General features: G+C 36.7%; 1 protein-coding gene across 1 annotated transcript in view; it reads left to right on the top strand.

The window, feature by feature from the left end:
- Positions 1–8,335: 8,335 nt before the first annotated feature.
- Positions 8,336–12,455, top strand: part of LOC130693581 (ADAMTS-like protein 1) — a 33,198-nt gene continuing 29,078 nt past the window's right edge. The window contains 2 exon segments of the mRNA XM_057516748.2: positions 8,336–8,619; positions 11,342–11,725. Coding sequence (XP_057372731.1) covers positions 11,687–11,725 — 39 coding nt within the window. The 5' untranslated portion in view covers positions 8,336–8,619; positions 11,342–11,686.

Genomic DNA, 12,455 nt, shown 5'->3' with positions numbered 1-12,455 from the left:
ATGAAGGGCATATTACATCAATCATGTTAGAATATAAAAAAAAAAGAGGACTTTCAATTTTTGTTTTCTCTCTTCTTGCTACAATAGGAATTCCCTTCAGTAAAGAACAAAATGCAAATATCTCCCCAGCCAATTACGATCGATATCTTTGCGTTGCCTACGTAGATATTAGCCCCGTACGAGCCGATCTGCTCTTCACACTCTAGGAATATGCGGTTGATGAAATACTAGTGCGCCATATTGCCCCGACCATCTGACCGTGTATAATTAGCAAATATTAGGAGGGGGGGGGGGGGAAATGGAATCTTTTTTCTATGGTCAAAAGAATGAATAATAATAATAAAAAATATGAATAGGCATTGCATCGCATCCGGTAGTTTTCCACATTACGGATGAATAAATTAATTTACCTTTTTTTTTTTCAAAATGGAAAATATTTTTCATGTTGAAGACTTTTTTTTTTTTTTTCTTGTCTAATCGATTGAAAACTCACCATGTCACACATTCATGAACGTTGAATGAACAAACTTTGTTCATCCCGTACTGTTTCTTTTAATAGATTGAAACTCTTTAGTTTTGAGTTTGGGTATTCTTCTTGATTTTTCCTGTTTTTTCTTTTTCCCTCTCTGGAATTAACTTCCGGTCGGCGAACAATTGAGGAAACTGCGCTCGGCAAGAACGGAAGAAGTAGCTACACAACTTTTGTTTCCTTTGTCGTAGAAAAAAAAAAAAACATAGAAAAAGACTTGTCTACAACTATGTTTGGACCTCGGCCAATAATCGATACATAATGACGCCGTCCATTGATACGAGCCCCCCCCCCGTGCGTCTTGTTTATTACATTATATTCGTTGCTAATGTTGCACTTCGTGTGCTATTCTCGTCGTTATGGAACGTCGTCGCGTCCTCCCTTTTTTTTTTTTATTGTATGTATGTATCAGGTTCTCTTGGATGTTTTCAGGTTTTATGGATCTTAATGTGATTGACTTGAAGGTATAACATTAAATGGAGGGATCATAGACACTCTAATTGAATTAAGCCATCGGACTTTCTTTTATCAGAGCATCTCTACGACCTCTTTCGCCTCGGTCTATTTATACAAGCAGTGTGACGTGGTTTGCTTATCTATACAAGTGCGTCAAACAATTTGAATAATTCGATTCGATTGCGCTCTGAAATGCGGATATTTCGAAATGCAATGAAATCGTACAAGTTTTGGCTGCGAAGGGCTCGGCGGTGGTCAACATTCTTGCAGCGAATCAACCGCTACATGTTTACCGTATCACATCAAAAGAATATTTGCATACCTCTCTTCTTCTTTTTTTTTTTTTTTTTGTGTATGTCCCTACATTTTTTTTTTCTTCAAAAGACGAAAGGGGTTTTTTTTTGTACGTGCAAAAAAAGAAGAGACATTTACACAGTAACACAGGCATTTTTAGAATGCAACGAATCGACACAAGAGAAGAGACCTGTGAACCATTTGCATGTTCGGTTCTTACAAGAGAAAAGGGACAAAAAAAAAAATACGGGACCTCCTACAGAGAAAAAAAAAAATAATAATAAAAAGGGACCCGTGTGAAAGGATCCATTTTGGCAGGAGCCAATACAAACAAACAAACAAAAAAAATTTATTTTTTTTTTTTTTCCTTATCTCTTTTTCGAACTGTTTCATAACAAAAGGAAAGGGTTATATTGTTGGAAAAGAATTCAACCAAAAGAAATGCGGAGTTTCATGTGGGGGACCCTAAGGCAATGTTAGCAGGTCTATAAAATTTTATACGTTTAGTCCCATCAGTTTGTTGAAGAAAAAAAAAAAAAAAACCCTGCTTATTGACAAACTCGAAATGAGTGATTTTAGATGTCGCTCCCAATAAAACCTGTAGTCTATATGATTGGAGTCTATTTAAACTCGAATAAGACGGGGAAGGGGGGGGGGGAGCCAATAATCGAAAGAAATCGATATGCAGTTCGTGATGGTAATGCTATAATATTACTGCACACACATATTGTTTCGTTCAGATATTACGTCTATAATTCAAATATCAATATGTAGAGAGAGAGGAGAGGGACGGGGGGGGGGAGGGAGGGGACATTTATAATTTAAAGCAACGCAACGAGCGGCTAGCGTGAGTTCAACCGCCAACGGTTGAATCATTTTTTTTCCCTCCCTCTTTATATCACGTGAAAAATCCGATAAAATTGATGCCAACTACGAAATGTTATCACTTTATTCGATTTAGTTTTTTCCCAGTTCGCTAGGGGCTATCGTAACCCACTCACTTGAACATGAAAAACAAAAAAAAACGCCAAAGTTCAAACCACTCCCTATTGTTTTCAACACGTCTTTCACAATCTTGTTTGATTTCTTCTTTTTACTCCCGAGACATGTAGGTGAAAGGGCCACCACCCCCCTGTTTCCTTGAAAACAAATAAATCGATGAGTTGAGAAAAGGGTGGGATGTAACATGGGATTTTCTTTTTAGGTGGGGGGGGGGGGATACTTTTTGATGAAAGGTGTCGTTGCACGACCCGTATCACGAATCCCGTCAAGAGCCCGGGACAAAAAAAAAAAAAAAAAAATTATGCAAATATTCTATGCCTCTTTTGTTTCCTCAAGTCCTCTTCATATACATACATGCACATTGATATACGTGCATATATTGTTGAAAAAAAAGGAAAACAAAAAAAAAAGAGATGAATTAAAATTTAATTCGATTATGAATTTCCAAACCAAAAGTTAAGGGCTTTCATCAGCGGATGGGGTTTTTGATTCTTCCTTTTTCTTTTGCGCGACAAAGTGTAGGTTGGGACAACCCTTAAAAGCTACGTAGACGTAACAACAAAATATGTAAGGCTTTAACGGTTTGATGGCAGCGTTGGAAAGGTCAAATGAATTTTCTCTTTAGTTTTTTTTTTTTTTTCCCCTTTCTCTAGACGACAATCTCTTTTTATTTATTTATTTATTTATTTTTTTAAGTCCAACCCGTGGACCTTTGTTGGTACAAGGCAGTGACAGGCGAATTGATCCTTGCTGTATTATTCATTATAGGCTTCTTGACAATGACGACGTGGTTAATATGAACATAAAGACACGAAAATTGGATTAGAAACATGAATCCCTTTTTTTTGGCTCTACGCGTGGGTTTGGTGTATGTATGTGTACATGCATTTTTTTTTTTTTTTTTTTAAACATTAGATTCAATTTTTGAGATGTTTGAGAAAAATGGCTCATCACAAAGGGAGTGATCCTTCTCAATTTCCCTATAGAAATTACACGGCGTAGGTAAATATAGAAAAAAAAAGGAGTGTCAAAGAGTCTCCGTTAATGGCCGACGCACGCCGCCTTATAATAAATCGGTGAATATTATGGGGCCCTAAATCTCACCCTTTAAAAAAAAATAAATAAAAAAGTTTGAATACATTGCCTCTGATTAAGGCTTTATAGACAAAGAAGAAAATTGTTTGAAAATAAATCTTGAAATATTAAACAACACCTTGACGCGTGGGGGGGGGGGGAGTAACTACAGGGGGTTCGTTTTGTTTTTGTTTTTCCTAAAACAATTCGTGCAAACTCTTTGATTTGTAACAGTTTCTGGGCGTTTATCTATCCAGCGTTTGTGTGTATTACGCACGCCCAGGGCACAATGAAGGAAAACAATGGAAAACAAAAATCAAATTATTTTGATTTTTCGCTTGGAATTCTCTTGAATTCATTTGATTTTGTTGTTGTTGAATAAATCAATTGTTGATGAAGGCGAACACTTGCCGTCAATGGTTTTCACGCGAGATTTTTTTTTTCGCAATTTTTTTTTTTTTTGCCAGAAAAAAGGCCTTAAATCATTGGCAGGCTTCCTGTTTACCGATAGGTGGCAGTAAATAATGGATTAAAATCTTAACGGCGCTTCTTAATATCCGTTCCTTTTTTTTTTCATGTTATCGATTCATAAGAACAGACATTACAGGGAGATAATAGCCCCGTAAAAGTCGTTTTATTTGATACTATCCCGAAATTAAAAAATGACCATCACGCAGCGCCACCTAACATTCTGCGTTTACACAAAAATCTAAGAATTTTGGTTTTTATTATACATTTTTTTTTTCCCCCCTGAAACTCGAAAACAAAAATTTGGGAAGAAAAAAAAAATTATTTCTCGTGTGATGAATCATGCGAGATCGAAATGATCCTCCTCCTATCCCCCCTTCCCATCTGTTTTTTTTTTTTTTTTTTTTTTTTTTTTTTTGCTTTGGTATCCCGAACCTGTGAAAATGAATCTCATTATTTTTTTTTCCCTAAATACGTTGGGCTACCAAAAGACGGCTAGATTTTTATTTATATGTAAACATAATAATCTTTAGCTATATAAACATCGATGAATAAATCTCGAGATGGCCAGGCATTTTGATTTGATATTCAGAATATGTTTGACATTTTTTTGTTGTTTTTTTTTGTTTTTTTTTTTTCAGCTTCAATGTATAAATACCTTTAGATAGGAGATTTGACAAAGAGGCTCAGCCTTTAAAAATATTACGAAAAGCATCCACCAGAAAATTGTGCATGCGAAAAGTATACAAGAATAATCGATTCAAAGAGGGGGGGGTTCGTTCAGCGTCAATATGTCTTTTTTTTTTTTTATCGATCAGATACGATGATATCGATACGTTATCAAACAATTTCTTGACGGATTTCGAATCAAAAGTAAAAAAATGTTTTCAAAACAAAAATTGAGCTCTCGTCATTTGGCCATTGTTTAATGTAATGCGATCGAAAAAAATTAGATGAAGGGAGACAGGTAATATAAGATCAGGAAGCCAACTGAAGATAAAAAAAAAAAAGGCCGGTCATGTTATGTAATAACAATTTTTGGGCCCTCTAGAAAGAAAGAGGAAAAACCAAAAAAAAAAAAAAAAAAAAAAAAAAATTATTATTATTATACCTGGTTGTATGGCATTGAATGATGAGAGTTGCGTGTAATCTTGTTCAATCATCTCGATGATTTGTTTCACCCCCCCCCCCCTTCTTTTTGCCCCGTAGCCTATAGACATAAGCAGCGATGATACGATGTCGGCGTTCGCGGTTAGCTCAAATGCCTTCAGGGTGTCGGCAGTTTTTATTATTATTTTTTTTTTGTTTTTATTTAAAATCTTCTAAAAGTCCAGGAAGCAAATTATTATTATTTTCTTCGTTTGTTTGGGAATTTCAGGGTGGAGTACCGAAACCAATGGGCATTTTTTTTTTTTTTTTTGGTGTGTGTTCTCTTTTCTTAAATCCTTCGACAGCGATGAACCCAACAAACTAGAACAACTTAAATGAGGAATATTTTTTTTTTGTTTTTTGATCCGGTAGATTTCAGACCTGCCGCTGTGTTTTGTTGGGGCCTCACCCAAACAACACGAAACAGCCAATTGCTATATTTACGAATCATAATAGGTCTACGTATAAATCCAGCTCGCGTGTGTGTATATATATATATACACTCTATATATTCTATGTAAGAGATAATAGGCGATCACAATGGCTGCCTTTCTACAACAATCGATGTACGTAAAGCTCTCCCCCCCCCCCCCCATTATTTATCTCGAGGAGAACGTTTTCTTTACACATCTAGGACAATAAAAGTGTAGGCTAAATAATGGAAGCTCAGCTAATGGTTCGCGTGGCCTTTCTCATCCGAAACAATTTTCACTTGTTTTGTTTTTTCATGTGTTATACGTCAACATTGTTTTTCAAATAGCCTCGTTATAAAAGCGGCGCGTTTATAACGAACGTCGCGTTTCGGCCGCCATGTGGCGTCACATTCGATTTTGACTTGCAACATTTTTAAATATCCGAACGTGTGTCCAGCGTGATTTCCAATTAGCTATTACACACGACTGATGGACTAGATCCAAAAGGCTTTGCCTCCCCCTCCCCCCTCCTGTCGTTCTATTCTAATAAAGCGCACCCATCAGACGTTCCAATTTCCTCTTTTGCCAGCCGTGGCCCAGCGGAGCTCAATGTCCGACACCGCCGTGCGTGTGTAGGATCATTTGGTGGTCCTCTTCGTATGTCTCTACATATCCGGACAAGTAAGATATTTTTTTTTTTTTTTTTTTTTCGACAATGCCACTGTAACGAAAATAAAAGGGCATCCAATCGCTCAGCATTCGTCTTGGATTACGAATCTCTTTCTCCGGGCCGACGTTCTAAGCTCTCCTGGAAATGGATCGTCTTTTGCCGGGGAAAGAATAACATCCTATACATGTTTATCAATATCTTGCTCACACACAGAGAGAAAGAGATAAATTTGTATGTGGATTCTACTAATTGATTGATTAGCATACATAAACCTGTACGATTTTTCTGAACCCCCCCCCCCACACAAAAAAAATGGATTCTTAATGAAAAATAAAGTTCAATAAAGAGATGATTTAATGAGCGTAGGAGGGCATTTGCGTCATCAGAAAATCCAGGAGGCCCCGTAATTATTCGTCAGGATGCTTCCATTGCGCCTTGTGTATTATAGATGGGGGGAACGGGGAAAGGGGTTGATTAGAAATGTGTCGACAGCAGCGTCTCTCATTTTGCCGAGCCTCTTAATACGCAGCTCACGAAATTTATCAATCGAACAAAATATGTAAATCACTGTTAATTATATCTATACCTCTTTTGTTTTCGATCGATATGTCGTGAATTAGCTTACCGGCGTTTAGAAGGGGGGGGGGGCGTATTTGACACGTGTCCTCGAGGGGTTCACAATCTGCCGTCATTTGTTATACATGTGCCGAGCAAAAGAGAGAGAGGGAGAGAGACCTTTAGTTATTGCAAACAGTACAAGTTCACGCTCTGCTCGATGTCGGTGCCTTCGAATGTCGCGGGATGTTAAGTGCATTCACAGCCGCGGACATTTGACGAGGTGCGATCATTTTCGAGTCCCAGTCGCACAGACTGACATCAGAAGAGAAAATCAGAGTGATGAAACATGTACGTGCAATCAGAGTTTGCGGGGCTGTCCAGTGAAATATTCGATACACTTTATATAGCATATATGTATATACACACACGTAAACACAAATGGTGAGAGGGGGTGGGGGTGGGGGGTATCATCAATAGATCAAGGCGCCGGGGTCGCTTCTGTTTGTCGACATGTGACGGCCAACTTTTGAGATATCCCGCAATTTCACTGCGAAATCGCGTTTTGTTGTGTTTATCGATCATCTGTGCACGCGTGTACGTGTTCGAGATAAATGCATTATTTGCATATATGCATATATATATATGTATATACGTGGTTTAATATCTGCACGTTGTGTCGAGACGCCAATCTTTCGAGAGCCATTCGCTGTCGATAGACGTGTATGCAAATTGATTGAAAATAGGTTGACCACGTTTCGATGCGTTCGCTCATCGTTGACCGTCGCTGTGTACAATGCATTCATTAATAGGAGAGTCCATGTGCAAAGATGCGCGTTTCGTTCGTGTGCATGTTTTTGTGTTGACGAGCGCACATTGAAAGGGCATCAGTACATCATCAATAAACGAGTGCGGTTAAACGTGTACATTTATCGCCTCGGGCACAACGTTTGAAAATTGATTATCTTCGACTGACGCATGTACCATAACCAGGTCCCCAATTCACCTCGATTAATGTATTGTTTTGCTTGTTTTTTTTTTTTGTTGTTGTTATTTTTTTTTTTTTTTAATTAAATAATCGATCGAGTCGTGTCGAGACAGTATCGCCATTTTTCTTTTTATATTCCGATTTATCGCGTCGTATTTTAACGCGACAAAGTTTGAATAAAAAAAAAATATAAAGTTAGGGTGAGACAAATGTTGTTTTGCTATCGATCAAGCAACACAGCTCACGAAAAAACGTGATTTTTTTTTTTTTTTTTTTTTTTGCAATATAAGAATAAATCAGAATATGGTCATCATCAGACTGAGATCGATTATATCGATCCCTTTGACTGCGATTTATTTTTTGTTCGTTTTATTTTCAATGAAACCACGAAAATATTTCGTCACTTGGAAGCAAGAACAAAAAAAAAACAAAAAAAACTCAACGTCGCACACAAATCATTTTCACCTGCATCACGTGATGGGAAAGGAAAAAAACAAGAGTTTCGTCACTTCATCGCGATACGGCGCACCAGACGTCATGGGCGTGGCTTTTTGGCTCCTCCCCTTTTTTTTTTTTTTTTTTTTTTTTTTTCTTTTTTTTTTTTGAAGTAGTAGTACAAGTCGTCTGCACTGTAGTTTTTTTCCCTTCCCCCACTCCGTTGGGACTGTATGGACTAGTGGGACCGGTAGCGAACATTTGGGGCTCAGAGTCTCGACACCAGTCCTGAACGAACGGTGCATCCAGTAGTCGGTCCTGCCCAAGTGTACGTCCGTGTGTGTGTTTGTGTGTGTGTGTTCACCTTTGGCTGCTATCGATGCGGATGTAATCCGTTTGTACTCAAAAACATCCGATTAAAACTGCGCGCATTTTTATACACAACAACAAAGTGTTGGTCACAATTAGTTTAAAATTTCGGCCTTTTTTTTTGTGTGTGTGTGTGTGTGTGTGTGTGCGCGCGCTGGTGAAAACACGGTGTGTGCGTGTGTGTATGTGTGTATTTTTCACCGGCCCGAGGATAGAGGTGAGAAAAAAAAAACTCATTATTCATTTTTTTTTTTTTTTTTTTTTTAAGTTGGCGAGGAATTTGAACTTTAGTGCGGTGTGACGTAACGTTGTGGAAATCCACAATGACAAGATAATAATTCTTGGGGAAATCCGTTGTCTTTTTCTTTTAACGAGCTCGCAAAACGAGGGATTAAATTCTTTGCACAATCTAAACATTAACGTAGCCATAAAATTCCTTAATTGGCTTTTTCTTTTTTTTTCTCATCGGATTGAATTAAAATGGCGATAAGAATACTCGTTTCTTATTTCCACTGAATGATGACGTCCCATTTTTTTAAATATGACCTTTTATCGCATTACAAACAAAAACAAGAAAATTTATATGCGAGACTGAAGGAAATGTGTCGCTTGAGGTGACCCACCTCGTTATCAGCAAGAAGAGGAAAGGTACGCTTGTCAGAGCAGGGGTTTTTCGTGTTTCTTTTCGCTGCGTCTCGTCGTGTTTGCGCACCTTATCTCGTACGGACGCTGGTACGCCGATAATCGTCACCGCTATGTGTAACAAATGAGCGTGATAACATTCATCGGCAAAGAAATGAAGTGGACTTTATACGTTTGTACACCGTTTCTTAATGACGAAATCGATAGATAAACAATTACACACCTTTTTTAAATTCCATCACTTCTCCACGTCCTCAAAATGTGACATTTTAGAAAAGAAAATTGTGGCTATGGACAACTTCCGATTTCTTATTTTTATTTATTTTTCAAACAGTCGCCAGAAAGTCCCCACCGACCTGAAACGCAGACGATAATAAACTGATTGTCACCCATAATTTTCTTTTTTTTTTTTTTCGTTTAAAGGTAAATATAGGGGGGGGGGGGGTGAGTGTGTCAATATCTAATGTACATATTGAAAGGCTCCATTTTTTTTTTTTTTTTTTTTCTTCAGACGCAAACACTGAGAACTTGAAGAGATTATACTGTTCCAAAACGGGATGATGGACGCGCCCTGTTTTGTTTTGTGGGGGGAAAAGTTTGTTCTTTTTTTTTTTGCCCATAAATGTTGAGAACCTTTTAGAGCGGAGGTGTGGTGAGAAAAAGTTTGGTGACACTGGCATCTTCACGTCTGTGCGCTAATCAAATGACGTGCACGATTTTTCTCTTGAAACGCATCCGACAAAAAAAAAAAACAATCCAACATGACCGCGCCCTTTTTTTTATTCGCTTTAAATAAAGTGAATTTTCAATTATCTTCCTGTCCAGTAGTTAAACGGTAGATTCCATTTTTTTTAAAAAAATATTCTATTAAAGATGTGGGCCATTTGAATGAAATTTTTCGATAAGAAATTTAAATTAAAAAAAACAAATCATAATTCAAGGGGCGGATATTTTATTTTTGGGAGGTACGCGCACGTACACCTAAAATGCCGGCTAAATACTGGTCCGTTTTTCTTTCCTTCTTTCTTTCTTTTTGTGTTGTAATGTAAAACTTGTGGGGGATCGTGCCCGGCTTGGTGGATATATTTTTTTTTTTTTTCTTGTTGAAATTTTATTTTTTTGTTTAGAAATTGAAAAAGAAAAATGTCTATGACGAAATGATTGTATGTCAACACTGCAGGGAGAAGGTGAAAGGGATAGAGTAAACAAAAGAATTGAATTTGTTGCAAAAAATGCTTATCCACTTTATTTCTTGCAAAAAATAAAAATCTTTCTTTTTTTGGGGAGGGGGGAGGAGATTGATCTAAAGAAGATTGGATTTTGATATATATATTTTTTTGGTAACATTTCTTCTTTTTTTTTTTCTTTCTGTTTTCTCTGATCTCTTTGTTGTTTCGTTTTGGCGAAGTTTTTGACTTTCCGCACAAAGGAAAACATTTTTCCAAAAAAAAAAAAAAAAAAAGAAAATCCCATCAATTCAATCACAGAGAATAGAAATATTTTGTTTGAATAAAAGAAAAAAAAACAAAAAAAAACACAGAGAAACATATCTTTCCAATCTTCTTACTAGTCAAAAGAAAACAGGTGGTCAAGTTCAAATGGAATTCCATAATATCTGAATAAAATATTTTCTCTCCCTCCTCCTCCCCCTCCCCCGAAAGATAGATTTTGATGTCTTCAATGGAAATGAACTTCTTTTGTTGGTTTTCCTACATGATTGTACGGCACACACAGCGGAAGAGGATGCAATGAAAAAAAACAAAAAAAAAACAAAAAGAAGAAGAAACAAAAGAATATTATAAACGCGCTACGTGTTTTATCCGCCGGTAGCCGATAGTAAGGGATGATTCGATTATACATAAATCTATAACACACACGAGTTCTTGCGTATACAGTTGGTGTGGCATCGTTTTTTTTTTTTTTTTTTTTGTTTGGCCTCCGAGCCGCTTCTTCTTCTGCCGCACACCGCGTGATTTGAAATTCTAGTCACGAAGGAGGTCTTCGTAAAGAGCCGGTCGAAACGATCGAATAAAAAATAAAATAAAGAAATACCTACACTATACGATATAGAGTTATTGGCCACACTCTCTTGATTTGCTTTCACAGGATAAAATGCCCAACAGCGGCGGATTACTCAGCCTCCTTGTTTTTTGTTGTTTTTTTTTACGATGTCGTTTCCCCCCACCCCTTTTTTTTTTTTTTTTTGTTTCTCAATTGAAATTGTAACTTCTTATTTCATTACAGAAAGAAATTGAAATTAAATTTTGTGTTTATTTTTCTTTCTTTTTTGCTTTTAGAAAGAGAACTGCTGATGTTTTAATTAAAAACAAAAACGGGCTAACTACTTCACCTTCTGCGGTTATCGAACCATGGCCGTGAAGTTCCATCAACCCGACGAGCTGGAAACTTGAACAAACAACCAACACCAAATATTATTATTTTTTTTTTAATTATTATTATTAAAAAAAAAATATATATTGAAATATATTTTGGTTGTCATTGAGACTTCTGCTAACCGACGTGGCATTCACGACAGCAATCTCCAATTGATCAACAGACTATAAAAAAAAAAACTGAATCAAAGTGCGTTTATTCGGACGATTTTCAAAGGACTCGGTGTGAAAAAAAAAACAAATTTCATCATGGACACATCAAGAGCCAAGTTGATTGTCTTCGTCTTGGTGAGTTTCATTTTCAATTGATTTACTCTTTAAAGTTGATGGGAAAACTGCGGAAATTTAAAAAAAAATACCGAAAATGGGCGGAATAGTTTTCAAAATATTCGATAACTTTTTTTAAAATGAAATGAAAGGGAAAACAAGAATGACAGGGCGGGATAGATCGGTTGTACTACTACATGTCATCTATCTATCTATCATAAAGTAAATATCTACCGACGTTTGTTTTTTTTGTATTTTTTTCGTTACCGGCCGTATCAAACTAAACAGCAAATCAGAAGCTGCCGGGGGGCGATTGAGAAAAAACAGAAACACAAAATCCAATTCAGTTATAAAAGAAAACAGAAAGACAAAACAAAAAGCGACGATGAGATTAGGAAATGGGGAGGATGTTGATGGAAATTGAAAAATAATAATCAAAAATGTAAAACAAGTTGGGGAACAAAAAAAAAAAAAAAATAAAAATAAAATTATTTAAAGAAAAAGTTTTTTAAAGCCGCCGCCAATCTCCCGCTGCTTTTTTCCCCTTTGTCGACTCAAGTGTGTCGGCCAACACACACACACACACACACACCGTAATACTTACACACACTAGTGACTAATAAAAAAAAATATGTATTTGAAAGAAAAAGTAAATTTTTAAATTAAAAAAAACAAAACAAAAAAAAACAAAAGCGCCACCATAAGCGAAAAGGCTTTTACCCGGTTTGAACGCTCATAAGCGTACAATAAA

This window comes from Daphnia carinata, chromosome 3, assembly GCF_022539665.2.
Source record: "Daphnia carinata strain CSIRO-1 chromosome 3, CSIRO_AGI_Dcar_HiC_V3, whole genome shotgun sequence".
NCBI classification, from domain to species: Eukaryota; Metazoa; Arthropoda; class Branchiopoda; order Diplostraca; family Daphniidae; genus Daphnia; species Daphnia carinata.
This window is presented reverse-complemented; position numbering and strand designations above follow the sequence as displayed.